Source organism: Hemitrygon akajei, chromosome 30, assembly GCF_048418815.1.
Source record: "Hemitrygon akajei chromosome 30, sHemAka1.3, whole genome shotgun sequence".
In the NCBI taxonomy this organism is placed as follows: Eukaryota; Metazoa; Chordata; class Chondrichthyes; order Myliobatiformes; family Dasyatidae; genus Hemitrygon; species Hemitrygon akajei.
The window spans coordinates 40,286,545-40,311,283 of record NC_133153.1 but is presented as its reverse complement, the minus strand read 5'-3'; the positions used below and the strand labels follow the sequence as shown (position 1 = coordinate 40,311,283).

Below are 24,739 nucleotides of genomic sequence, written 5' to 3'. Positions count from 1 at the left end.
GACTATTGGTAGTTATCAATGTCCCAGCAGGTTTCTAACTCAGGTTTTTAGATGCTAAGCAGTATTATAGTTTGCCAGTTAATTGGGGAAGTTGGGAGGCAGAGGCCAAAAGAATGAGGGGTTACCTCAATGAAACCTATTCAATGTTGAAGGGCCTCGATAGAGTGAATGTGGAGGTGAATGCTCCCTGTGGTGGGCGAGTCTAAGACCAATGTCCATAGTCTCAGAATAGAGGGGCATCCTTTTCAAATGGCGATGAACAATTTCTTTAGTGAGAGTGGTGACTCTTTCGCCACAGGCGTCTGTGGAGACCAAGTCATTGGATATTTTTATGGATTCCTGATTAGCCAGGCCATGAAGGGATACAGGAAGAAGGCAGGAGAGGGAAATGGATCAGCCATGATGGAATGTCAGAGCAGACTTGACGGGCCAAATGGCCTAATTCTGCTCCTGCGTCTTATGATCGCCAAAGTTATACAGCACGGCACATGATGACGACGAATATCAGGAAAGTTCCCTTTACCTTACTGACCTAGCATCTCTTTAATTCTGGTCAGGATTTGTTGGTATGGGGGCTCAGTTGTGATGATCTCTTCCAAGTCTGCACATCCTGTTAGCAAAACTGTAGTCCTCCTCTGTGGGAGATCAAAAGCAGTTAATAGAAAAGCAAACACTCGAATTATTCTCAACAGAAAGCCATTAACTCTGACAATAGAAACGGATTGTTATTAAAATCAATTTGCTTGATGACTGGAGTCTCTGTGATCAGAGGGACACTGAACAATGCCTCAGGTTGTATGCTTAGTTGGGGAAAACATCAAGTACCACTGTAACATCTTTGATGTGGTGCACTGCCCTGAAATCATCTCAGGAACACTGTTAAACAGAAGCTGGCACTGAGCTTCACAAGGTATGATAAAAGATGTCCAACCACACAGGTTGAAGGGGTATATTGTCTTTGTTTAAAGGAGAGCATTCTGACAGGCTGCATCACTGCCTGGTATGGGGTGGGGGGGGGGGGGGGGTGGGGGAGAGAGCTACTCCACAGGACTGAAAGAAGCTGCAGAGGGTTGTAAATCTAGTCAGCTCCATCTTGGGTACTAGCCTACAAAGTACCCAGGACATCTTTAGGAAGCAGTGTCTCAGAAAGGCAGCATCCATTATTAAGGATCTCCAGCGCCCGGGGCATGCCCTTTTCTCACTGTAACCTTCAGGTAGGAGGTACAGAAGCCTGAAGGCATGCACTCAGTGATTCACGAACAGCTTCTTCCCCTCTGCCATCCGGTTCCTAAATGGACATTGAACCCTTAGACACTACCTCACTTTTAAATACCGTAGATGTCGGATTATAAGCCACTACTTTTTTCCCACATTTTGAACAGCTTTGAACACTGCGGCCTTTACTACGGTGCGGCTAATGCATGATTTTTTTTCATACCGCCAAAAACATTTTGCCTCGTAACAGTAGACCAATAAAATTGATGAGTAGTTCACAGAGGTCCAATGAAATTGTACGATAAATCAAGCGCACTTTCACAATTAAATTATTGTAAATCAGTCATTTGTACTCACCCTCATCAACATGGAAAACACTCGAAGAAAAGCATTGTGCTGCCTTTATGGCAGTTATTTAGTTTATAATATTTTCGCTTAGTAATTCATTTGTTAGTATGTTTTCTGTACTACAGCCCGGAATGCTAGACGTCACATCCGGTTTCGCCGCGTCTTGTGGGAAATACCGGTTTGCGATAAACGGGAAGGCGGGGGGCGAGCGGCGGAGCGGCGGAGCCAAAACGCTGCTTTTAAGTTAAAGGCGATCAATAACTTTTCCTGGTAGGCTGCAGTATATATATTTTTTACCAGTCGTTAGGAGATATTGGAATGTTGTTCAGTAAAAAAGTATACGCAACGTATATTTAAAAGTAGCCGCGTTACAGGCACGGTTCGAAAAAAAGCATTTGCAATATGTATTTGTTTATGTTACCATATGGATTTAATTAAAAGTTAAAAAATCCTCACGTGTAATATCTTTCTGTGTAAATATCTCATATTACAACGTGGGACACCTGCAGCAGAAAATCCGGTGCAGCCTAAAATCCGGTGCGGCTTGTACAAGTACAAAATTGATTTTATTTCTAAAATTAGAGCCAGCGGCTTTTAATCAGGTGTGCTCTGTAGTGCGAAATCTACGGTATATATTTTTTCTGGTTTTCTTTTGCACGATTTTTAATTATTCAATAAGACCACAAGACATAGGAGAAAAATTAGGCCATCTGACCATCCAATCATGGTTGATCATTTTTTTCTTCTCAACCCCAGTTCCCAGCCTTCTCCTCATAATCTTCCATTAACCTTCCCGTAAAATTCCCCCATCATCCTTCTGAATTCCAGCAAGCACAGTCCCAGAGCCATCAAACGTTCCTCGTATGGTAACACTTGCATTCCTGGAATCATCCTGGACCCTCTCCAGTGCCAGCACATCTTTTCTAAGATGAGGGGGTGAGGCCTTACCAGTGCCTCAGTATCACATCCTTGCTCTTGTACTCTAGACCTCTTGAAATGAATGCTAACATGGCATTTGCCTTCCTCACCACTGACTCAACCTACAAGTTAACCCTCAGGATGTTCTGGTCAAGGACACTCAAGTCCCCTGCATCTCAAATTCCTGGATTTTCTCCCTGTTTAGAAAATAGTCTGCACGTTTATTTCTACTACCAAAGTGCATGAGTCTGCCTTTTCCAATATATGTATACTGTAATTTACTTATTTATTTGTTATTATTATTTTCTCTTCCTCTGTTATATATTTCATTGAACTGCTGCTAAGTTAACAAATTTCACGACACTTGCCAGTGATAATAAATGTGATTCTGATTCTAGCTATCCAAATATTTTATGACTATGAAGGAGGTCATTTAAATTCAGATGCACTTGTTTATCATCTGTACACAGAAACATACAGTGAAATGCGTTGTTTGCATTAACAACCAACACAACCTCGCGTTGTGTAGGGGGTAGACATACGTTCAACATTGCACAGCATGCCCACAATGCTCAGCAGAACGACACAGAACACAACAAGCAACAAAACAGCGACAGCAAAGCAAGCCCCTTTCCTCCATCCCTTCCACCCAAGACAGCTGCCTTCGGCCTGCAGCAGGCTTGTGGATTTGCAGACACTGGGCTTCAGCTTCTTAACAGACTCACTGACGCAGGCTTCTGCAGACTTTTGGACTGAATCGATCTTTGGGCTTCGATCAGAATTAGAATCCAGAACATTCGATCTTGAACTCTGGACTCAGCAATGATGGGATCCTGAACACTGGGCCTCAAACTCCAGACTTGCCAATGACAGGATCCTGAACACTGGACCTCAAACTCCAGACTTGCCAATGATGGGATCCTGAACACTGGGCCTCAAACTCCAGACTTGCCAATGACGGGATCCTGAACACTGGACCTCAAACTCCAGACTTGCCAATGATGGGATCCTGAATGCTAGGCCTCAAACTCTGGTTTCACCGGCTCGTGAACTTAGGGATTCATTTGGCCTATAGTGTCTATGCCGTGCTTTCTCCCCACATCTCCACAGGTGTTCTTCAATAATTTACCCAAACCCCTCAATTTCTATTGCATTAATTTCCATGAGTCTTTTGGACAACATTTTTTCGATCACAGCAGCAGGTTTCAGACCAGGAAAAGGGTCTTTGTCTCTTCCCGACAATTTTACCAGTTACCTTGGATGACCTCCTTACTTGCACTTTTTCTGGACCCATCTTGTTTGTTCCTCACACATTTCCTTTCTTGAACATAGAACAGTACAGGCCCTTCAGCTCGTGATGTGCTGACCCTACTCTAGGGTCAATCTAACCCTTCCCTCCTACATAGTCCTCCTGTGTTTTATCTAAGTCTCTTAAATGGCCCTAGTGTATCTGTCTCTACTCCACCACTGGCAGGACTCTCTTATCACCTTGTATTTTCCTCCAATCACCTTATCATTATGCCCCCTTGTATTAGCCATTTCTGGCGTGGAAAATTGGATGAGTTTTCTCTACCATTCAATCATGGCTGATTTGTTCATGATCATCATCATTATTATGTGCCGTGTCATGTGACATCATCAGTATGAGCCGTGTCAATGACGTGGGCAATCGTAGTCTTATCCATGACCGCGATTGTTCTTGGAAATTTGTTCTACAGAAATAGTTTGCCATTGCCTCCTTCAGGGTAGTGTCTTTATAAGACAGGTGACCCCCCCCCCCCCCCCCCCCCACCCAGCCATTATCAATACACTAAAGGGATTGTCTTTCTGGTGTCGGTGGTCACATAACCAGGACTTGTGATATGACTCCAGCTGCTCATATGACCATCCACCACCTGCCCCCATGGCTTCATGTGATTGGGGGTGGGCGGGGGTAGGACTGAGCGGGTGCTACAACTTGCCACAAGGTGATCTGCAGGCTAGTAGAGGGAAGGAGCGCCTTATACCTCCTCTGGCAGGGACATGTTCCCACCCAGCCACCCGAGGTTACTTCATTAACTGTATGTATTTATGGAACAGTTAAACTTGTTAGAGACATAGCTCCACCTGAAAATTTATTTATTATCCCTCTCAATTCTATTCTCCTGCTTTCTCCCTGTCCTCCACTTAATGTAATACCCAATGACTTGGGAAACTTAGAATGCAGTGCTACAGTGTGGAAAGTTCCTTCCAACAATCTTCTAGCAGAGACCACTACTCTCTGCCACATCTTACAGGGTCAGGTGCTTAGCCAGCAGGAATGTTCATATTTAGGAGAATTTCTGGAAAGAACTGCAGCCAAGCCAGAAGTTTATCCTGAGCTGAATCCTTTCTGATTATTTCCTAATTTAAAAAAAATCTGATTTTGAAATGAATCCCAATTCGTTTCCTTGCAATATAAACAGGCTAAATCCTGAAGGGTGGTGTTTGACAGCAGCTAGGAGCAAGTAAACCTGTTTGACAGTGCACTCAGTAGCCACTTTGTAAAGTACACCTGTTCGATGATGCAAATATCTAGTCAGCCAATCATGTGGCAGCATAAAAGCATGCAGACATGGTCAAGAGGTTCAGTTGTTGTTCAGATCAAACATCAGAATAGGGGAGAAATGTGATCTAAGTGACTTTGACTGTGGAATGATTGTTGGTGCCAGATGGGGTGGTTTGAGTATCAGAAACTGCTGGCCTCCTGGGATTTTCACATACAACAGTCTCTCGAGTTTACAGAGAATGGTGTGAAAAACAAAAAAATATCCAGTGAGAAGCAGTTCTGTGGGTGAAAGCACCTTGTTAATGAGAGAGGTCAGAGGAGAATGGCCAGACTGGTTCAAGCTGACAGGAAGGTGACAGTAACTCATATAACCCACACATTACAACAGTGGTGTGCAGATGAGCACCTCTGAATGCAGAACACGTCAAATCTTGAAGTGGCGGGTTGCAGCAACAGAAGACCACACCAGGTTCCACTCCTGTACCTCAGAACATGGTCACCGATTGTACATGAACTTGACTAGTAACTTTTTTGCCCCACTTTAACCACCAACAGAACTACATAATTATTTGTAAATGGATTTTTTTTTGACACAGGCAGTACTGTTTTGCTTTGGGCATTAGTGCATTGATTTAAGTGTCCAGAGGCAACTGCAAAAGTATAATTTCTGCTCAGTTTAATTAAACTGAGCTGAAAATTAAAGATGATTTATTGCATTGTAATTTTTGAAAGAAATTGTTCCAAATCCGTTCCTTTGGAGAGCTCAATTGTGCTACAACTGACTGACTGTCTCAGTGACTACATTTCATTAGGAGTTAGAGTAGATTTGGTATGTCACCAAAGACGATCGCAAATTTCTACAGATGTACCGTGGAGAGCGTTCTAACACTGTGTACGGTGGAGAGGTAGACTCTGCACAGGATTGAAATAAGCTGCGGAGTGTTGAAAAATTAGTCAGCTCCATCATGGGCACTAGCCACCACAGCATCCCGGGCATCTTCAAGGAGCGATGCCTCACAGAGGTGGTAGTCCATCATTAAGGACCCAGGACATGGCCTCTTCTCATTGCTACCATCAGGAAGAAGGTACAAGAGCCTGGAGGCAGGCACTCAATGATCCAAAGATATATATACTCACTGTAATTTACAGTTTTATTATGTGTTGCAATGTACTGCTGCCTCAAAACTACAAATTTCACACCATGAGCCAGGGATGTTAAACGCGATCCTGATGTTCAGTGGAGAAGTGGGTACATCACTGTCTGATATGGAGGCACCGATGCACAGGATCAGAAAAAGCAGGGGGTTGTGAACTGAGCCAATCTTATAATGAGCACATCTCCCCATTGAGGACATCTTCCAAAGGTGATGCCTCAAACGGACAGCCCACCGCCCAGGACACGCCCTCTTCTTATTACTCCTACCATGGAGGTGGATCGGGAGCCTGGAAGCACACACTCGATGCTTTAGGAACAGCTTCTTACAGTCATAGAAGTAGGAGAATACAGCACAGAACCAGGCCTTTCTGCCGTTGAGTCCATATTGAACTATGTAAGCTGCCTACTGCCATCGACCAGCACCGGGACCACACCCCTACCATCCATGTTCCGATCCAAACTTCCCTTAAGCATTGAAATCAAGCTCGCATGCACCACCTGTGCTGGCAGCTCATTCCACACTCTCACAGTCCTCTGAGTGAAGAAGTTTCCCCTCATGTTCTCCTTGAACTTTTTACCTTGCACCTTTAACACATGACCTCTGGGTGTAATCCCACCCAAACCTCAGTTGAAAAAGCTGCCTTGCACTTGCCCTATCTATACACCTCATAAATTTGCATACCTCCATCAAATCTCCCCTCAATCTTCTATGTTCCAAGGAATAAAGTCCTAACCTCCACTATCAGATTCCTAACTGTGACAACACTACCTCACTAACTTGGCTCTCTTTTTGCATTATTTATATATTATAGTTGTAATTCATAATAATTATGTACTGCTGCTACATAGCAACACATTTCACGACCAAAGCCAGTGATATAAAACCCGATTCTGATTCTTTTAGATGGTTGTCTGTTACTTGCCCTGTTAACATACGATACTGCTTAAAGCTAATTAGTTGAGCTTCCCTAAGTAATGCTGACATTATTCAACATATCAGTTTCAGTTTGAATTCTTAGGAGTTTATTTTTGGCTGTGCAAGAAAGCTTGTTCACGTGCTATGAAATCCAGCAGGGATACTGATAGTGAAGCAGTAAGCTTCCCCCCATCTCCCCCCTCCCTCCGTACACACAAGACACAGGGGCAGGATTAGAGTACTGTGCAAAAGTATGTACGTGCCTGAGACTTTTGTACAGTACTGTATTTGCCAATGTGGAGTGGAGAGCGAGTTTGTAAATGTGGTGGGAGCAAAGGTTGTTGGGAATGGCGAAGGTGGAGTGCTGCCAGAGGTGGGGGGGGGGCATGTGGGAAAGGTGGCAGAGAAGGGGTGCCATGGGTAGCGGGGGGGGGGGGGTTGGAGGTGTGGGTGCAGACACACCCAGCCCTGAGACACCAGGCCAAGCCATTTTGATTCCAAACAATTGGTTTATTGATCATTACAGAATGTCTCTCTGGTACTTTCTACTCCCTCCCCTCTCCCTTCCCCTTTTCCCAACCATGATCCCCTCTCTCTGCCCCCTTCTCAATCTCTGTCCACAATGGAGACCCACATCAGAATCGAGTTTATCACCACTCATGTATGTCATGAAATTTACTTTTTTTTGCGGTAGTACAAAGTAGTAAAATTAATCCAGAATCAGAATCAGGTTTATTATCACCGGCATATGTCGTGAAATTTGTCAGCAGCAGCAGCAGTTCAATGCAATACATAATATAGAAGAAGAAAAAAAATAAGCTAATAAATAAATTAGTTACAGATTAAAAATCATGCAAAAACGGGAATGATATAAATTTAAAAAGTAAGGTAGTTTCCAGAGGTTCAATGTCCATGTAGAGAGCAGATGGCAGAAGGGAAGAAGTATGTGGCAATGAAGTCCTCAGATTCTCCATCCTTTGGCTAAAGAAAATTCTCCTCATCTCTGTTCCTTGACTCTCCCACTGTTGGAAAAATCCTCTCTACCTACACTCTATCTAGACCTTTCAATATTAAGTAGGTTTCAGATATGGGGCCCAAAACTACTCACAATTCTACAAGTACACTCTTGACCAATGCCTAAATGTCCTCCCTGCTTTCCTATTCGAAGTGATCTCATGATCCAGCATCTCAGATCCCAACATCCCTGCTGCACACACCCAATATTGAATAACATTCCACCGCTGGCTGTCAAACCTGTCAAAAGCATTCTTTTCTAAAACCTCTCAGAGCCATTAACAAAAGTTAAAAATGTTATCAAAACAAAACTTCTGAAGTACTAGAACAATTCCACTGGTAGCTTTAAAGAAAAAATAGAAAGTCAGGTTTGTCGACTGCACAAGTCAATGGGTGGACAGGTGCAGAATCACAAGGACAGAGCATCATTTGAAAGAAAAACAGAAAACATAAGTTGTACACAATTTTTACAAGAAAATGCAGTCAGAACAAAGTCCATCTTTTGTGCAAAGTGATGAAAATATTCACAACGTTGCTGAACTGTATTGACTAGGGTTTGCTCATTGGCTCAAGAACCAAATGAGTGAAGTGTAGCTGTTCCTGAACCGGGTGGTGTGGGACCCCAGACTTCCTCTCGCCTGGTTGGGAGCTGTGGAATGATGGCATGACCTGGATGCTGGGAATCTTGGAATGACAGACGTTGCCTTCTTGAGGCAGCACCTCCTGCAGTTACTGCCAGTGATGGGGATGTATACTGTGCAAAAGCTATCAATATAGCTAGGGTGCCTAAAACTTTTGCACAGTATTGTAGTAATTTTGTATTGCACTGTACTACCGTCGGGGGAAAAAAACACAACTTTTATGACATATGTGAATGATGATAAACCTGATTCTGATATGGGTCTCTATTGTGGACTGAGAGTGGGAAGGGGGCAGGGAGAGGGGAATCATGGTTAGGAAAAAGGGAAGGGAGAGGGGAGGGAGCAGGAAGCACCAGAGAGACATTCTGTAATGATCAATAAACCAATCAATAAACCATTTGATTGGAATCAGATGACCTTGCCTGGTGTCTCAGAGCTATGTGTGTCTGCACCTTTGAACACCTCTGGACATCCTTTGCTCCCGCCAGATATTCAGACTCGTTCTACTGACAAGTACAGTTCTATGCAAAAGTCTTAGGGACCCTAACTTTAATATGTGCCTAAGACTTTTGCACAGTCCTCATTGAGCAGAATCTTCTAGTTTCTCATCTGCTTGTGTTCCTGCACCAGAGCACAGGGCAACCAATCGGGACACTTTCAACAGCACATCTATAGAGTTTGTTAGTGTTCAGTGACAAGCTAAACCTCCTGAGAGAATGAGGATTCTTGAGCTGATTGTATCTCTGTGTAGGGCTTAGGACAGATCATCTGATAGTGTTGTAGTGTAGGTTTGTTCCGGCTGCGCGTTTGCTTCTCAACCGTTAGTACCAATTGCTGTACTCCGCGCCACAGGAGCATAGCAATTAGTGTAATTGCAGTTAGCACCGTAGCATAGTAATTTTCAGTGCCAATGATCGGGATTCCATTCCCGGTCCTGTCTGTAAGGAATTTGTATGTTTTCAAAGTTCAGAGTAAATTTAATCATCAAAATACATATATGTCACCTAAGCTTCATTTTCTTGTGGGCATACTCAATCTATAGAATAATGACCATAACATAATCAATGAAAGACTGCCCAACTTGGGCGTTCAACCAGCATGCAGAAGACAACAAACTCTGCAAATACAAAAATAAAGGAAGTAATAATAATTAAACAATGAATATCAAGCTCGCAGCTTGCAATATCCTCATGATTTACTGGCAGCATTTTTAACCTCCGTCTGGGTTTCCTTTGGATGTTCTTTCCAAATACAGGCGGGTTAGGACGAGTAAGTTATGGGGAAGCTTTGCTGGTGCCAGAAGCATGGATTGTGTCGGTCATTGACACAAATGTACACGTGACAAATAAATGTAATCTTTAATCTTAACTCCACTGTTATTGTAGCTATTTGTCTGCTCTTCAAAAAAAACAGAAGAAAGAATTTAAAAAAAGACAGGGGGAATCTCATTGAAACAACGAGTATTGAAAGCAACACACACAAAAGATCTTCGCTTGTTTGCGATTGAATATTGAAAGGCCTGGACAGAGTGAATGTGGAGAGGACGCTTTCAGTAGTGCAGGAGTCTAGGACCAGAGGGTTCAGCCTCAGAATAGAAGGACATCCTTTTAGAACAGGGATGAGGAGGAATTTCTTTAGCCAGAGGGTGGGGAATCTGTGGAATTGATTGCCATGGACGGCTGTGGGTATAGTTGAAGTGGAGCTTGATAGTTTCTTAATTAGTAAGGGCTTCAGAAGTTACAGGGAGAAGGCTTGAGAATGGGGTTAGGGGGAAAACAGAGTCTGCAGCTATATCTTATGTCAGAAACGAGCCACGCTCCCGAATAATAGCTTCAAGACAAATTCAAGGAAACAAAGTTTATTAACAGTTCTGCAGAGCTGGGCCCCCTCAGAGAAGGGAACCCTGAACCTTACAGGGCAGCAGGTTTTATCCTTCTTCCTTACCACCCCTCCTCCCTGACTCGGGAGGTACATAGTGTTTTCCCATTCCATATTTGGAGTTGTTTTTTTTACACGTTTCTGTAAAACAATAGTCCATATCTCAGGACTTCAATGATTCCACAAACAGTTAATCTTGTCAGGGCTTCTGCATTCATAATTAAATCACATTTGTTTACAGACTTTAACCCAGACATAATTCAATCACATTTGTCCCCGGACATAATTAAATCACCTTTGTCCTCTGACTTTAACCCAGACATAATTCCTTTGACTTTAACCCAGACCTCTTTCAGAAACGCACATCTTAATTTTGAATCTTACATCTTATGTTCTTATAGGTGTTGTGCTGCCTTTATGGCAGTTACTTAGTTTATAATATTTTCGCGTAGTAATTTGTTAGCATTTTTTTAGTTAAAGTTAGGATTGTTTAAATCAATTGATTTGTCTGTAATACATCGCGGCTGCGATGACGTCACATCCGGGTTCGCCACGTCTTGTGGGGAATTACCGGTTTGAGATTCACGCAAGGGTGGGGGTCACTCACATGTGCCACCATAACGCCGGCTAGGGTCTCCCTATGCACCAAAGACACAGTGAAAGCAACGCTGTAAGTCATTAGATAATCGATATTTTGAGTTAAAATGTTAACGCCGATTCTGTTAAAAGTAACGACGGTCGGTAAGGTTTACCTTTTCGTCAGTTAAAGAGTCGGGATAGTTTGTATTGAAGTGTATCTAAAGCAGCCAATGGAGCAGCTAGATTCTGACTGTATGCTGCACTTTAATGTAATGTAGTTATTGTAGTTTTACCTTTGCAAGTATTCACAATGTAAATGTGATATTTAGAAGGAAACAAACACTGTACCAATCTTGTATTGTTTTTCAACAGTTTTCACCATGCGTTAATGTGAAGAGTGAACAGTAAATGGTTAATCTTACTGCGGCCTCGTTTGCATTGATTCTGGTTTATCTCGACGTTTACCTCGGCGTTACGTCACACCCGAGCGAGAACGTTACAGGTGTAAAGTTAGAGCAGTTCCAGGGTGGGAGTCTCGTGTTCAGGCAGAATATTCTGAGGAAGTCACCTGTAACGTGAGCCTAACTTCCCTTTCGCCTTCCTTCTCTTCCAGCTTCCATGTTGCAGCAGCAAAAGGAGATGTCCCCTGCATTAATGCGATGCTCTCCCATGGTGTCGACGTCGCGGCAACGGACGCTGCAGGTAATGCTTCCTTCAGTGTTCTCTGGAGCATCGGCGGCCGAGCAGGAGACGTGATCAAAGTTTGTATAATGGGGTGTAGACTGGATGGGCAATCGGAATGTTTCCCCCAGAGTAGAAATATCAAATACTAGGGGATGTGCATGTAAGGTGGGGGGGGGAGGGGGAGTTTTACCCAGAAAGTGGGGTTTGTGCCTGGAATGTGTGGCGGTGGAAGCAGATATGTCAGTGGTGTCAAAGGTTTGTAGATGAGTGTGCAGGAATGATTTGGTGTTGTGTGTGTCGTGGTTTTTCGTGCCTCACAAATGACCAAGAGATGCAGAAGATTCTTCAAGAAGGGTTAAACTTTAATTTGCAAATCAAAGCTGAGACAGTCATTGAGCTAGTCGCTGATTGCCCACCGATCCTTTGGACACAGCATTTTTTATAGCAATCTCCTGGTCCAGTTGCATTAGCATATGTAATCGATCTGTAATTGCATATTACACGTACCTCACGTACATCATTGTCCCTATTGTTTCTATCAATTGACTTAATTATGTTCTAATCTATATCTCTTAGCTACTTCTCATTAGCACATCATTGTCTTCTACATTTTTAGGATATATGCATAGCAAATAGCAAGCTCTTTCTGTAGCTACCTCTCATTAACACACCATTGCCATCTTAAGACTTCAGTCTCCTACCAAATTGAGTACATGCATAGCAAATAGCAAACTCTGAACTGAGCAATGTTCTAATCTACATTTCTTTAGCTCTTTAGCTACCTCTCATTAACACACCATTGTCTTCTACATTCCTAAGATTTCATTCTACTAAATTGAGTACATGCATAGCAAATAGCAAGCTCAGAACTTGACTTCATAGTTTTGGTAAATTTATACTTTTATACTCCAATATGTGCAGCCATTGTGAAGGGCCTGTTCCTGTGCTTTGTTTCATATTCTCGGTGAGAGCTCTGGGGAAAACTGAATTGACTTTATTTCTTCCATCCTTCACATACACGAGGAATAAAATCTTCACATTACATCTCCGTCTGAATGTGCAAAGTGCAAATTAGAGTAATTTGTAGTAAATGGTATGTACAGTAAGATATATTGTGCCCTGATTCAGCATCTCAAATTGTCAGTTTGCAGGTTACGGGTATTTTGCAATGGGGCAAATTGGGCCAGTTGACCCTCAAGTAAACCTTGCCATTCTGTAGGACCTGAACTTTACTGGGGCAGTTAGTGTGGCTTTATTACAGCATCTGCAATCTGGATTCAGTTCCACTGCAGTCTGTAAAGAGTTTGTACCTTCTCCCCGTCACCGTGTCAGTATCCTCCGGGTGCTCCGGTTTCCCCAAAGTTCTAAAGAAGGTTGGTAGGTTAAGTGGCGTTGGTGGGTTATGTGGCCAATTGAGTGACATAGCCTCATTGGGTCAGAGAGGCCTGTTTCCATGCTGTATCTCTAAATAAAAAAACTTTATAGGTCTACCCCAAAATCCTGATTTCCTCTAGTGTCTAGAAATCTGACACCTTGCCCTGCTGTCCTGTTTATTATTTATTTTGTAATGCCTGCAGTGGTTTTGTGCATTTTATGCAGTCCAGTGTAGGTCTGTAGTCTAGTGTAGCTTTCTGTTTTTTTTAAATTACGTAGTTCAGTCTAGTTTTTGTACTGTGTCACATAACACCATAGTCCTGAAAAACGTTCTCATTTTTACTATGCACTGTACCAGCAGTCATGGTTGAAATGACAATAAAAGTTGATGACTTGACTTTACTTAATTCTCAATGGCTGAGATATCTCCAGTAGTAGAGAATTCCAGAGACACTAATTCTGGTCTGAAATGTCCTGAGACCATGAATTGTAGCTCAAGAGCTCCCAGCCAAAGGAACAGGAGAGAAGTTACAAACATGACACCGTTAGTTCTTGTCAGACTATCTATAGCCATCTCACTGAGGGGCTGTCTCCAAACTACTCCATGGAACAAAGGTCTATTTTACTCATAGGAACAAATTTACCAGCTCAACAATCTGGTGAACTGTAATTGGGTGCCATTGTTAGCATAGCGGTTAGAGCAACACTTTAACAGCTCGGGCACCGGAGCAGATGCTGTCGGTAAGGAGTCCCCGTATGTGTACTGCGTGGGTTTTCCCGGGTGCTCCGGTTTCCTCCCACAGTCCAAAGATGTACTGGGATTGGGGGGTGGGGGGAGGTTCATTGGTCATTGTCAATTGTGCTGTGGTTAGGTTAGGGTTAATTGGAGTTGTCAGGGGCAGCTGGAACGGTGTGGCTGGAAGGGCAGACTCCGCGCTGTATCGCTAAACAAATATAAAAAATAAAAACTTCACTCCTGTGAGAAGTATTTCACTCCTTTGGGTAGGCAGTCTGGAAATGTGTGGGTTGGGCTGTTCGTTGTAATATTTTGCTTTCTGACAGGCCTACTTTGTTCAGGCAGCTGAAGGTTGCAATCCCTCAGTTGTGATGTTCTCTGAATCCTTAGCACTTCTTGCCTGAAGTGTAGGCACTGTGCATCTGTACTTAATGGAAAGGCAAATACTGTGATAGTTAATTTATTCTCACTATGTGGGTGTGGGCATCAGTCTTCACAGTGGAAGACATTAGCAGTATACCTGATAGCCAGAGGTCTCAGGGAATAGAATTAGGTACAGTCAAGATTACTAGAGAGAAAGTTCTTGGGAAGCTAAATGGAGTAAGAATGGATAAGTCTCCTGGACCGGATGAGGTGTGCACACGGGTTCTGAAGGAGGTGGCTTTGGAGATTGTGGAGGCATTGGAAATGATCTTCTAGGAATCAATAGACTCTGGCATGGTTCCAGAGGACTGGAAGGTCACAAATGCAGTTCCGCTGTTTAAGAAAGGAGGGAGGCAGCAAAAAGAAAATTACAGACCTCTCAGTCTGACATCAGTAGTTGGAAAGTTATTGGAGTCGATCCTCAAGGACGAGGTTGTGAAATACCTCGAGGTGCATGTCAAGACAGGCCCAAGCCAGCATGGTTTTGTGAAGGGAAGACACTGCCTCACCAACCTATTGGAATTTTTTGAGGTAATCTCAAATAAGATTGACAAGGGAGAGGCTATAGATATTGTGTATTTGGATTTTCAAAAGGCCTTCCATAAGGTGCCGCATAAGAGGCTGCTTAATAAGATGAGAGCCCATGGAATTACAAGAAAGATATTGGAATGGGTGGAGCATTGGCTGATAGGCAGAAAACAAAGGGTGGGAATAAAGGGATCCTATTCTGGTTGGTTGCTGGTTACTAGTGGTGCTCCACAGGGGTTGGTGTTAGGGCCTCTTGTTTTTACACTGTATATCAATGATTTAGATTATGGATGAAATGGTTTTGTGGCTAAGCTTGCGGATGACACCAAGATAGGTCCTAAGCTATTTAATATCAGAGAGTGTATATGGTATGCATCCTGAAATTCTTACTCCTCACAGACATCTACAAAGCAGAAGAAAAACCCCAAAGAATGAATGACAGAAAAACATTAGGACCCCAATGCCCCCCTTCCCCTCCCACACACAAGCAGCAGCACAGCATCAACCCTCACAGAGAGAGACCCTGGTCTGCAGTCCAACAAATACCCAGCAGTTCACCCAACAGTCCTACATGCCACAGGCCCGCCCTTTCTCACTAACAAAGATGTCATCCGTTCCACAGTGAGAGGGGAGATGAACAGATCGCTGTTTTGATGTCACAGTCTGAAGCGATGTTTACTTGAGCTCACTGGACTCAAGAACCCACAAACTCTTCCCCCCCCCCCCCCATGCATACAGCCTTTTGCCAATAGGCTGTAATTAGGAGCTGGATATATTGACATTAATCCATATCTTGCCTCCTTAGTGTTCGCTAAGTCAGCACACTTCCCTCATTTTCTTGTTTTGGAGGAATGTTTAATTTCCTCTTGCCTGGAGACGCTGGTAACAAACCAGTGCCTTGTGTTTCAGTACCAGTTTGTGATAATTGCGCTTGTAAAGCTTGCACCGGTGGGTTGGGACTGAACATGTAACCAGCACGTGAACCAGGGCATAAGGAAGAAGGGAGAGACCTTTGTGCCAATGACACTAAAGTTGCTGGAAATCTAGAGCAATGCACATGAAATGTTGGAGGAACTCAGCAGATCAGGCAGAAGGGAATGTACAGCTGATGTTTTTGTTCTGATGAAGGGTCTCACCTGAAATGTTGACAGTTCATGTCCCTCCATAGTTGCTGCCTGACTTGCTGAATTCTTCCAGCAGTTTGTGTGTGTTGAAACTACCTTTTCCGTTCTTGGATTATCTCTAACCCTTTACAGCTAATGAAGTAGGAATTTAAGAATTTTGTTTACAGCAAGCCCTCCTCAGAATCAGCAACAAGATTGTAACCTGTTGTTGATCTGAAGGATAAATATTGGACAGGATGTCTGAAAGTTCCTCTGCTCTTCACATAAGTAGGCAAGGCACTTTCATGTGACCTGGAGAGAGCAGATAGGGCATTGGCATATTGCCAGGAGGACAAAATTCTGAGTGTGATGATCTCAGCTGCTGCACTGGGAACGCAGCCCAGATTCATTTTTTAATTGAAATCCAGCGCAGAACAGGCCCTTCCGGTCCTGTGAGCCACAGTGCCAACAATCCCCTGATTTAACCTGAGTCTAACCCACCAGCCGGTATGTCTTTGGACCTTGGGAGGTAACTGGAGCACCCGCAGGAAGCCTAGGCCATCGTGGGAGGTAACTGGAGCACCCGCAGGAAGCCTAGGCCATCGTGGGAAGAACATACAAACTCAGTACAGACAGCAGTGAGTCTGTCAGATCCTCCGTCATCTGAAACTGAGGAGTTTTAATATTGTTTTTGGTTCTTAATGTAGAGATACAGCACACTAACAGCCGAACCAGCTGTGCCCCTAATTGTACCCATGTGACCCGTACACCATACAAATCTGTACATCTTTGGAATGTGGGAGGAAACCAGAGCACCCAGAGGAAACCCACATAGTCATGGGGAGAACATGCAAACTCCTTACAGACAGTGGCTGGGATTGAACCCCAGTTGCCAGCGCTGTAACGTGTTGCTCTAACCACTGCGCTACTGTGCCACTCCACGGTAGTGGTGCTTGGGGGCCTAGTTCCCACAGTAAATACTAGTGACTAAAGGCAACAAGTACAGTAGCATAGTGGTTAGCACAACTTTACAGTACCAGCGACCTGGGTTCAGTGATCTATTGAATGGCCTTGATAAAGTAGTGATGGAGAGAAGGTTTCCTGCAGTGGGGGAACACTATTGGAGAAGGGGGTTGAGAGGGATAATAAATCAGCCATGGTGGAATAGTGGAGAACACTCGGAGGGCCACGTGTCCTAATTCTGTTCTTGTGTCTTATGGTCTACACGACTCGTTATGGGTGCAATGGGATGATTGGTGGTGTCTGCACTGTAACTGTCTACGGTTCTATGCCAGCTTGTCACCTGTTGCCCACTGGCCCTACCGTGAATACTGAAGAAGCCTATATAACCATTCTTCGAAAAATTCTGGTCGTACTTTCAATGGCCGCACTGTTGTAAAAGAACTCATTGAAATCGAGCCCACGTTGTGTCCGAGTCTCAACTGTTACCCATTTTATTTTCTCTTTACCCTGCAGGACGAAGTGTGTTACATCTCGCTGCTAAAAATGGACAGTCACTGTGTTTGCAACGGTTACTCCAGGTAATTGCCTCTTGTCTTTAAAGATACATTAATAAGAAGGTCCATTTCATCCCTTGGTAAAGAAATTGTTCATGAAGAGTTCCCAAGGATAAAGCTGAAACTTGTAACGCAGGGCTTGCCAGCCTGGGGTCCACAGCAAAGTTCCCTCTAACTTGTGCACAAAAATCTTCTGCTATGCAATTTTTTGCCCAGTGACAACATGTGCGCACTGAGTTTTGTATATAGATTTTAACAGCTAGCAGAACACTGTCAATAAGGACTTTGATCTCCTCAGGGTTTGATTGTTTTTGCCCTCGTTCATCTGCACTCTCACAGAACATGTATAGCAGGCCTGTGTTGGGTAGTGAAGGATTTTCTCGCTGGAGATTTTGCACACTCGCCATATGTGATCTGCTTGCTAAATGATGCTTTAAAAAATGAAGTTTCCAAATATCATTCCACTTCCTCCCACTTGCAAATTCTCCAGCAACTTTTGCATTGTGACAATACACGCAGGTAACACCAGTTTCTGTATTGTACACAAAGATTTCTCTTAGCTGCACGTTCCTGACCTCATGAGCTTTCAGTGTGGTAGTTTCCACTGTTTGGTCAAGCCATTCCACTTTAAATGAACTAGCAGTTCTTTCGTGCTTCACGCCCTTCTTTGGAATTCGACATAGTGAATCAATAATTTCTTTAATAAAAACAGTATAAGTAAGCCAGTTCTAAAATCTGCAGACAAATCATCACAAAATCCATGTTGTCAAGACAGTCCACATCAGAAACTGGAAAAGGAAATGTGATTGTGTACAATTGTGAAATATACTTCACATACCAATGAAGGAGAGGGTGACAACCTTTTGTGTGCAGTCTAAATTCCTTTGTGCACTAGTAGCAACAGACGTGTGCGCGTGCGCACACACACACACACACACACACACACACACACACACACACACACACACACCCTCCCCCCCCCCCCCCCCCCGAGGAAGCATTGGTCCATGGCCCCTGTGCTTATGCTCCATAAGATAATAAAGTTTCTAAAGCTTCTGAATGTATACACACTCAATTTGTTGTTTCCTCCTGTGTTCCAGTCTTAGTGGGTGGTGGGGTGGAGATAGAAATTGTGAGGTGCTCCTTCCCTCTGCTAGCCTGCTGGTCACCCTTGGGTAAGGTGTAGCCCCTGCTTAGACCCCCCCCCCCCCCCAATCACAGGAAGCCATGGAAGCAGGTTGTGGATGGTCGTATCTGCATATCACTAGTCCTGGTTATGAGACCCCTGACACCAGGCAGACAATCTCTGAAGAGTATTGATAATGGCTGGGGTCACCTGTCTTGTAAAGACACTGCCCAGAAAAAGGCAATGGCATACCACTTCTGTAGAAAAATTTGCCAACAAAAATCACAGACATGAGACCATGCTGGCCCACGTCATATGACATGGCACATAATAAACAAAAGATCCAGTCTTGGAACAGAGTAAATACTTAGCATCATGGAGGAATTTTTAAATTCCACTCTTGTCTCTTCTTGGATGACCTGGAATTGGTTTGTTATTGACACAATGTACCAAGATAGCGTGGAAAGCTTTTCACAGCAAGCTATCTAGGCTGATCATTCTGATAAGTACACTGAGGCTGTAAGAAGGAAAACAGAATGCAGAATAAAGTGTTTCAGTTACAGAGAAAGTGCAGAGCAGGTAGACAATGTGCAAGGGCCATAACGAGATAGATTAAATCAGAATTGGTTACTTTATCACTGACAGATCGAGTTGAAGTTTAATTGTCATTCAACCATACATGACCAAACAAAACTAAACTCAGCACTGTTTCAGAGGAACCAAGGTGCAAAACACAGTCCATACAGTCACCCACAATACATGTAGTTACAATAACAGTCACAAAAATAACACAAGGCCTGAAGTCTGATGGTGCATGGGATGTTGTCCTGGAGCCACGGTTCTGCAAGATCAAGTAATGTAGGTGGAAATTTATTGTGAAATTTGTTGTTTTGTCACAGCAATACAGTGCAATGCATAAAAAGAGTTACTATAAATGAGCACATACGAAATTAAATAGTGCAAAAAGTGAGGTAGTGTTCATGGACCATTTGGAAATCTGCTGGTGGAGGGGAAGAAGCTGTTTCTAAAACGTTGAGTGTGTGTCTTCAGGCTCCTGTACCACCTCCCTGATGGTAGTAATGAGAAGAGGGCATGTCCTGGGTGATGGGGCCCTATTGCATCAGGGACAATGGAATGTAAATTGGTTCACGAGTTTATTTGCCCAATAGTGTAACCCATTGGTTTGAATAGAAGATACACAAATCTGCTGCGATGAAAGGTCTGGACTGATGGGATTTGAGGCACCGATTCAGAATCGGGTTTATTACCTTGGTATGTCGTGAAATGTTGCTTTATAGTAGCAGGACAGAGCACGACTTAAAAATAATGAAGTTACAGCAGAAGGTGCCATGTTAGCAGAGCAGTTAACATGACACTATTACAGCTCAGGCCACTGGGGTTCATAGTTCCATTCCACTGCTGTCTGTAAGGAGTTTGTACACTCCTTTCCATGGGCGTGTGGGTTCCTCCAGGTGTTCTGGGTTCCTTCCACGTTCCAAAGACATGCCAGTTTGTAAAATAATTGGCCATCGTAAATTGTCCTATGATTAAGCTAGGATTAAACAGGTGGGTTGCTGGGCAGCGTGACTTGAAGGGTTAGAAGGGCCTGTTCTGAGATTTGTCTCTAAGTAAATAAATAGCACGATTCTGCCTCCCAATGTTGATATAACAAACATCCTGAGATTTCTTTGTCCACAATTGATTGACTTTCTTTAAGAATGTAACTTAAAGAAGTTATGTATGGATGTTAGTTTCACAGCAGCTCCATCCAGCAGAGGGTGATCAGTAAATGAGGCAGGCTGTTGGAGGGATGTGGCTGAGACAGGTATATTGACACCTGGACAGGGGCATGGACAAGAAAGGTTCAGAGCAACCTGGTGTCCTTGGACCCCTCGCTTAATGGTAGGCGTCCATGGATAAAAAAAGGTTAGGAGCCCCTGGTTTAGAGGGTTACAGTACCTGCTTAGATATGCCTTGGTCATTATGGACTGGCTGCGATCTGTGATGTGGGAAGGGCCATTCACCCATCAGATCCATGGGAGCAATCCCACTAGTTTCGTGCTCATCCACTCTACTTTGAGTGTTTTTCTTTGCCACATTAAAGGGAAGTCCAGTCACAAACTAGAGAAAATCTGCAGATGCTGAAAATCCAAACAACACACACAAAATGCTGGAGGAACTCAGCAGGCCAGGCAGCATCTATAGAAGAGAGTGCAGTCGACGTTTTGGGCCAAGACCCTTCATCAGGACTGGAGAAAAAAAGTTTGAGAAATCGAAGTTCATGTCATCAGTTTAGAGGCTACCCAGATGCAACAAGATGTTGCTCCTCTGACCCAAGTGTGGCCTCATCGCGACAGTAAGTTGGAATAGAAATAGAAAGTGGGATTAAAATGGATGGCCACTGGGAAATCCTGCTTTTTCTGCTGGATGGAGCATAGTTGCTTGACTAAGTTGTCTCCCAATCTGCATCAGTCTCACCAATACTGTATAAAGAGGCCACACCGGGAGCATCGGATACAGTAGATAATCCCAGTAGACTCACAGGTGAAGAGTTGCCTCAATTGGAAGGATTGTTTGGGGCTCTTGAATGGTAGTGAGGGAGGCGGTGTAGGGGCAGGTGTAGCACCTGTTCCACTTGCAAGGGTAAGTGCCGGGAGGGATGAATGGACAAGAGAGTCGTATAGGGAGTGATCCCTGTGGAAAGCAGAAAGTGGGTGGGGTGGGGGGGGAGTTGTGCTTGGTGGTGGGATCCTGGTGGAGATGGCAGAAGGAAGACATCTTTATTCTGGAATGAAAAGCCTCAACGTGAGAGCAGATGCGGCGGAGAAGGAGGAATTGAGAGAAGGGGATGGCGTTTTTACAAGTAACAGGGTGGGAAGAGGTGTAGTCCAGGTAGCTGTGAGAGTCATTTGGTTTATAATGGACATCAATAGATAAGCTGTCTTCAGAGACAGATCGAGAAAGGGGAGGGAAGTGTCGGAAATGGACCAGGTAGATTTGAGGGTGGGGTGGAAGCTGGAGGCAAAGTTGATGAAGTCAATGAGCTCTGCATGGGTGCAGGAAGCAGCACCAATGCAGTCGTGGATATAGTGTAGAAAATGTTGGGGAGTGATACATTAAAGGGGAATTGATTGGGTCTTTGGAACATGGTAGGAAATTGATGTACCTAGAGGAAACCTAAACTATCACAGAGAATGTGCAAACTCCACACAGACAGCACCAGAGGTCAGGGTTAAACAACAGTCTGGGCAGTACAGTATCTGTGCTAACTGCTCCACCACTCTGGATTCCTTTGGGTGGCTCGTGCAGTGTTTCAGAAACTCTGGTGAGTGGGAAATGCAATATTCCATAGAAACTTGTCTGTACCCGGAGAAGGTATCCCACATTGAGAAAGCTGAGCAGTCACATAGCTTTTGAAAAGAAGTCTTTAAAGCACGGTTCTGCTGCAGGGAGTGATCTTCATCTGGGAATAGAAGTTCCCAAGATACCTGGGGAATATCCCTCCCCACCATCGGTGCTATCTACAGGAGATGCTGCCTCAAGAAGGCAACATTTGTCATTGAAGATGCCCGCCATTCGGGCTGTGCCATATTCTTACAGGAGGTACAGAAGCCTGAAGCCCTACTCCACCTGGTTCAAGAACATTTATTTCAATCATTTGGTTCTTGAACCAACTGGTACAACCCTAATCACCACAGTTTAGCAACTCTATAAGCACATTGATCACTTTCCGTGTAAATAGTTTTGTTTTGGTTTGTTGGTCTGAAAATTCTTGCTTATGTTGTGAATTTTGCTTAGGTTCCTGTGATGCTGCTGCAGGTAAGTTTGTCATTGCACCTGTGCAGTCATGGACTTGTGCAGATGACAATAAACCGGACTTTGGCGTTTCTGCAGTTCTCAATGACGTATGCAGTTTCAACGTTGCAGGATATCTTATTACTGTTCGCCTGTATTAAATAAAAGCCTTTTTGTTTTCCAGCAAGATTGCCCTGTTGACACCATAGACCACGAAGGTAAATCTGCCCTTCACGATGCAGGTGGGTATGAAATTGTGTGAACTAGCTTTTTACCTCGCAGGTTCTGATTTAATGAGGTTCTGGTTCTCTTTTTTAAATCTAGGGAAGGGCATTTTTCTCCAGAATTGTTATGCACTTATAGGATCTATTTGAACATTCACAAAATGCTGGAGGGACTCAGGTCAGGCAGTATCTGTGGAGGGAAATAACCAGCTGATGTTTCGGTCCGAGACTCTTCATCAGGACTGGAAAGGAAAGGGGAGAAAGCCCAAATAAGGTGGGGGGGAGGGGATTCCTGTTCCCCTCTTAACCCTTCTCTTCTCATCTCTCTCTGGTGCCCCTCCTCCCTCCCTTTCTCCCATGATCTGCTCTCCTCTCCTATCAGGTTCCTTCAACGGCCCTTTACCTTTTCCACCTCTCCCTCTCCCAGCTTCCCACTTCAACCTCTCCCTCTCCCAGCCTCCTGCCTTGTTTCAACTGCTGAGTTCTCTGTTAACCTGTAAACCCAGATTTCCACTTGCCTCAGTCACTCTCTTCCACTAGCACAGATGGTTTCTCAATTGCCTGTTGATTTTTTTAGCGACTGTTATTTTTAGCCCCTGCAAACAAAATCATCTAGCCAAGGCCTCTATCAGAGAAAAATCCCGGACATTTCAGTCTTTTTATAGAAGCAGAGAGGGATATGGTCCAAAGTATATTTATTATCAAGGTGCTGTATATTAGACAGCTATGAAACAAAGAAACCCAAAGGAGCCCATTAAAAGAAAGATTGTCAAACACCCGATGTGCAGAGAGAAAAAACTAATCATGCAAACAACATCTGCAAGCAAATAGCATTCATACCTGAAGTCCACAAGGAGAGTCCATCCACACACCCTTAGTTCAGCGCAGCGCAGAGCAGCAGGCCTTGGGCCCTGACACCCTGGCCTTTAAAATCTGGCCCGGTGCCTATATTGTCATCCAAACACACATACTTCCCGCACCTAAAAAAAAGTAGCCACAGGAATGTATTTTCGTGGTCTTCTTCTGCTGTAGCCCATCCAATTCAAGGTTTGATGTGTTCTGCATTCAGAGATACCCTTCTGCACACCACTGTTGTAATGTGTTTGAGTTACTGTCACGTTCCTGTCAGCTTGAACCAGTCTGGCCGTTCTCCTCTGACCACTCTTATTAACAAGGCTTTTTCGCCCACTGAACTGCTGCTCACTGGATTTTTTTTGTTTGTTTCTCACACCATTCTCTGTAAACCCTAGAGACCATTGTGCATGAAAATTCCAGGAGATCAGCAGTGTCTGAGATACTCAAACCACCCCATCTGGCACCAACAATCATTCAGGCTCATTTAGATAACATTTCTTCCTCATTTTGATGTTTGGTCTGAAACCTCGTGATATAATTTGATATATCACATGGTATAATTTGATAATTTGCAGTAAAATGTGACTTTAGGATGTTGCAATTTCATAGACCTTTTTCCTTAAATGAGCATTACATGGATGTTACATGTGAGGTCTTATTTATAGAACACAGAGCACTACAGCACAGTACGGAACCTTTGGGCCATGATCTTGTGCTGATACTCTAAAGTGAATCTAATCCTTCCCTCCCATATCGTTCACCATGTTCCCATCATCCATAGGCCAATGTAAGAGTCTCTTAAATATCCCTAATGCATCTGCCTCTGCCACCACCTCTCACAGGGAGTTCCATGCCCCTCGCTACGTTCTGTGCAAAGAATTTACCTCTGATATTCCCTCCAATCACCTTAAAATGGTGCCCCCTTTATTGTCTATTCTAAATTAGCTTGCTCAAATGAGGGCCTTACTCAGTCTTGGGTAGCATGGAGTGTAGTGGTCAGCACAACGCTTTCTAGTACCGGCAACCCGGTTTCAATTCCTGCTGTTGTCTGTAAGGAGTTTGTACATTCTGCCCGTGACCGTGTGGGTTTCCTCTGGGTGTTTCAGTTTTCTTCCACAGTCCAAAGACGTGAGTTGGTAGGTTAATTGTAAAGGCCATGATTGTCTATATCATTTGACATGG

General features: G+C 43.9%; 1 protein-coding gene and 1 long non-coding RNA gene across 7 annotated transcripts in view; both read left to right on the top strand.

The window, feature by feature from the left end:
• The window catches only part of uacaa (uveal autoantigen with coiled-coil domains and ankyrin repeats a), a 187,580-nt gene that overhangs the window by 97,727 nt on the left and 65,114 nt on the right, over positions 1-24,739 (top strand). For all 6 annotated transcript variants that reach the window (XM_073032667.1, XM_073032666.1, XM_073032665.1 and 3 more), the window contains exons 3-5: positions 11,806-11,894; positions 17,517-17,581; positions 22,663-22,720. In XM_073032667.1, the coding sequence (XP_072888768.1) occupies positions 11,806-11,894; positions 17,517-17,581; positions 22,663-22,720 (212 nt within the window). The remainder of the gene's footprint in view (positions 1-11,805; positions 11,895-17,516; positions 17,582-22,662; positions 22,721-24,739) is intronic.
• Positions 11,230-11,613, top strand: LOC140718780 (uncharacterized). The gene is made up of 2 exons (XR_012096788.1): positions 11,230-11,283; positions 11,565-11,613. It is a non-coding gene; the product is annotated as an uncharacterized lncRNA (long non-coding RNA).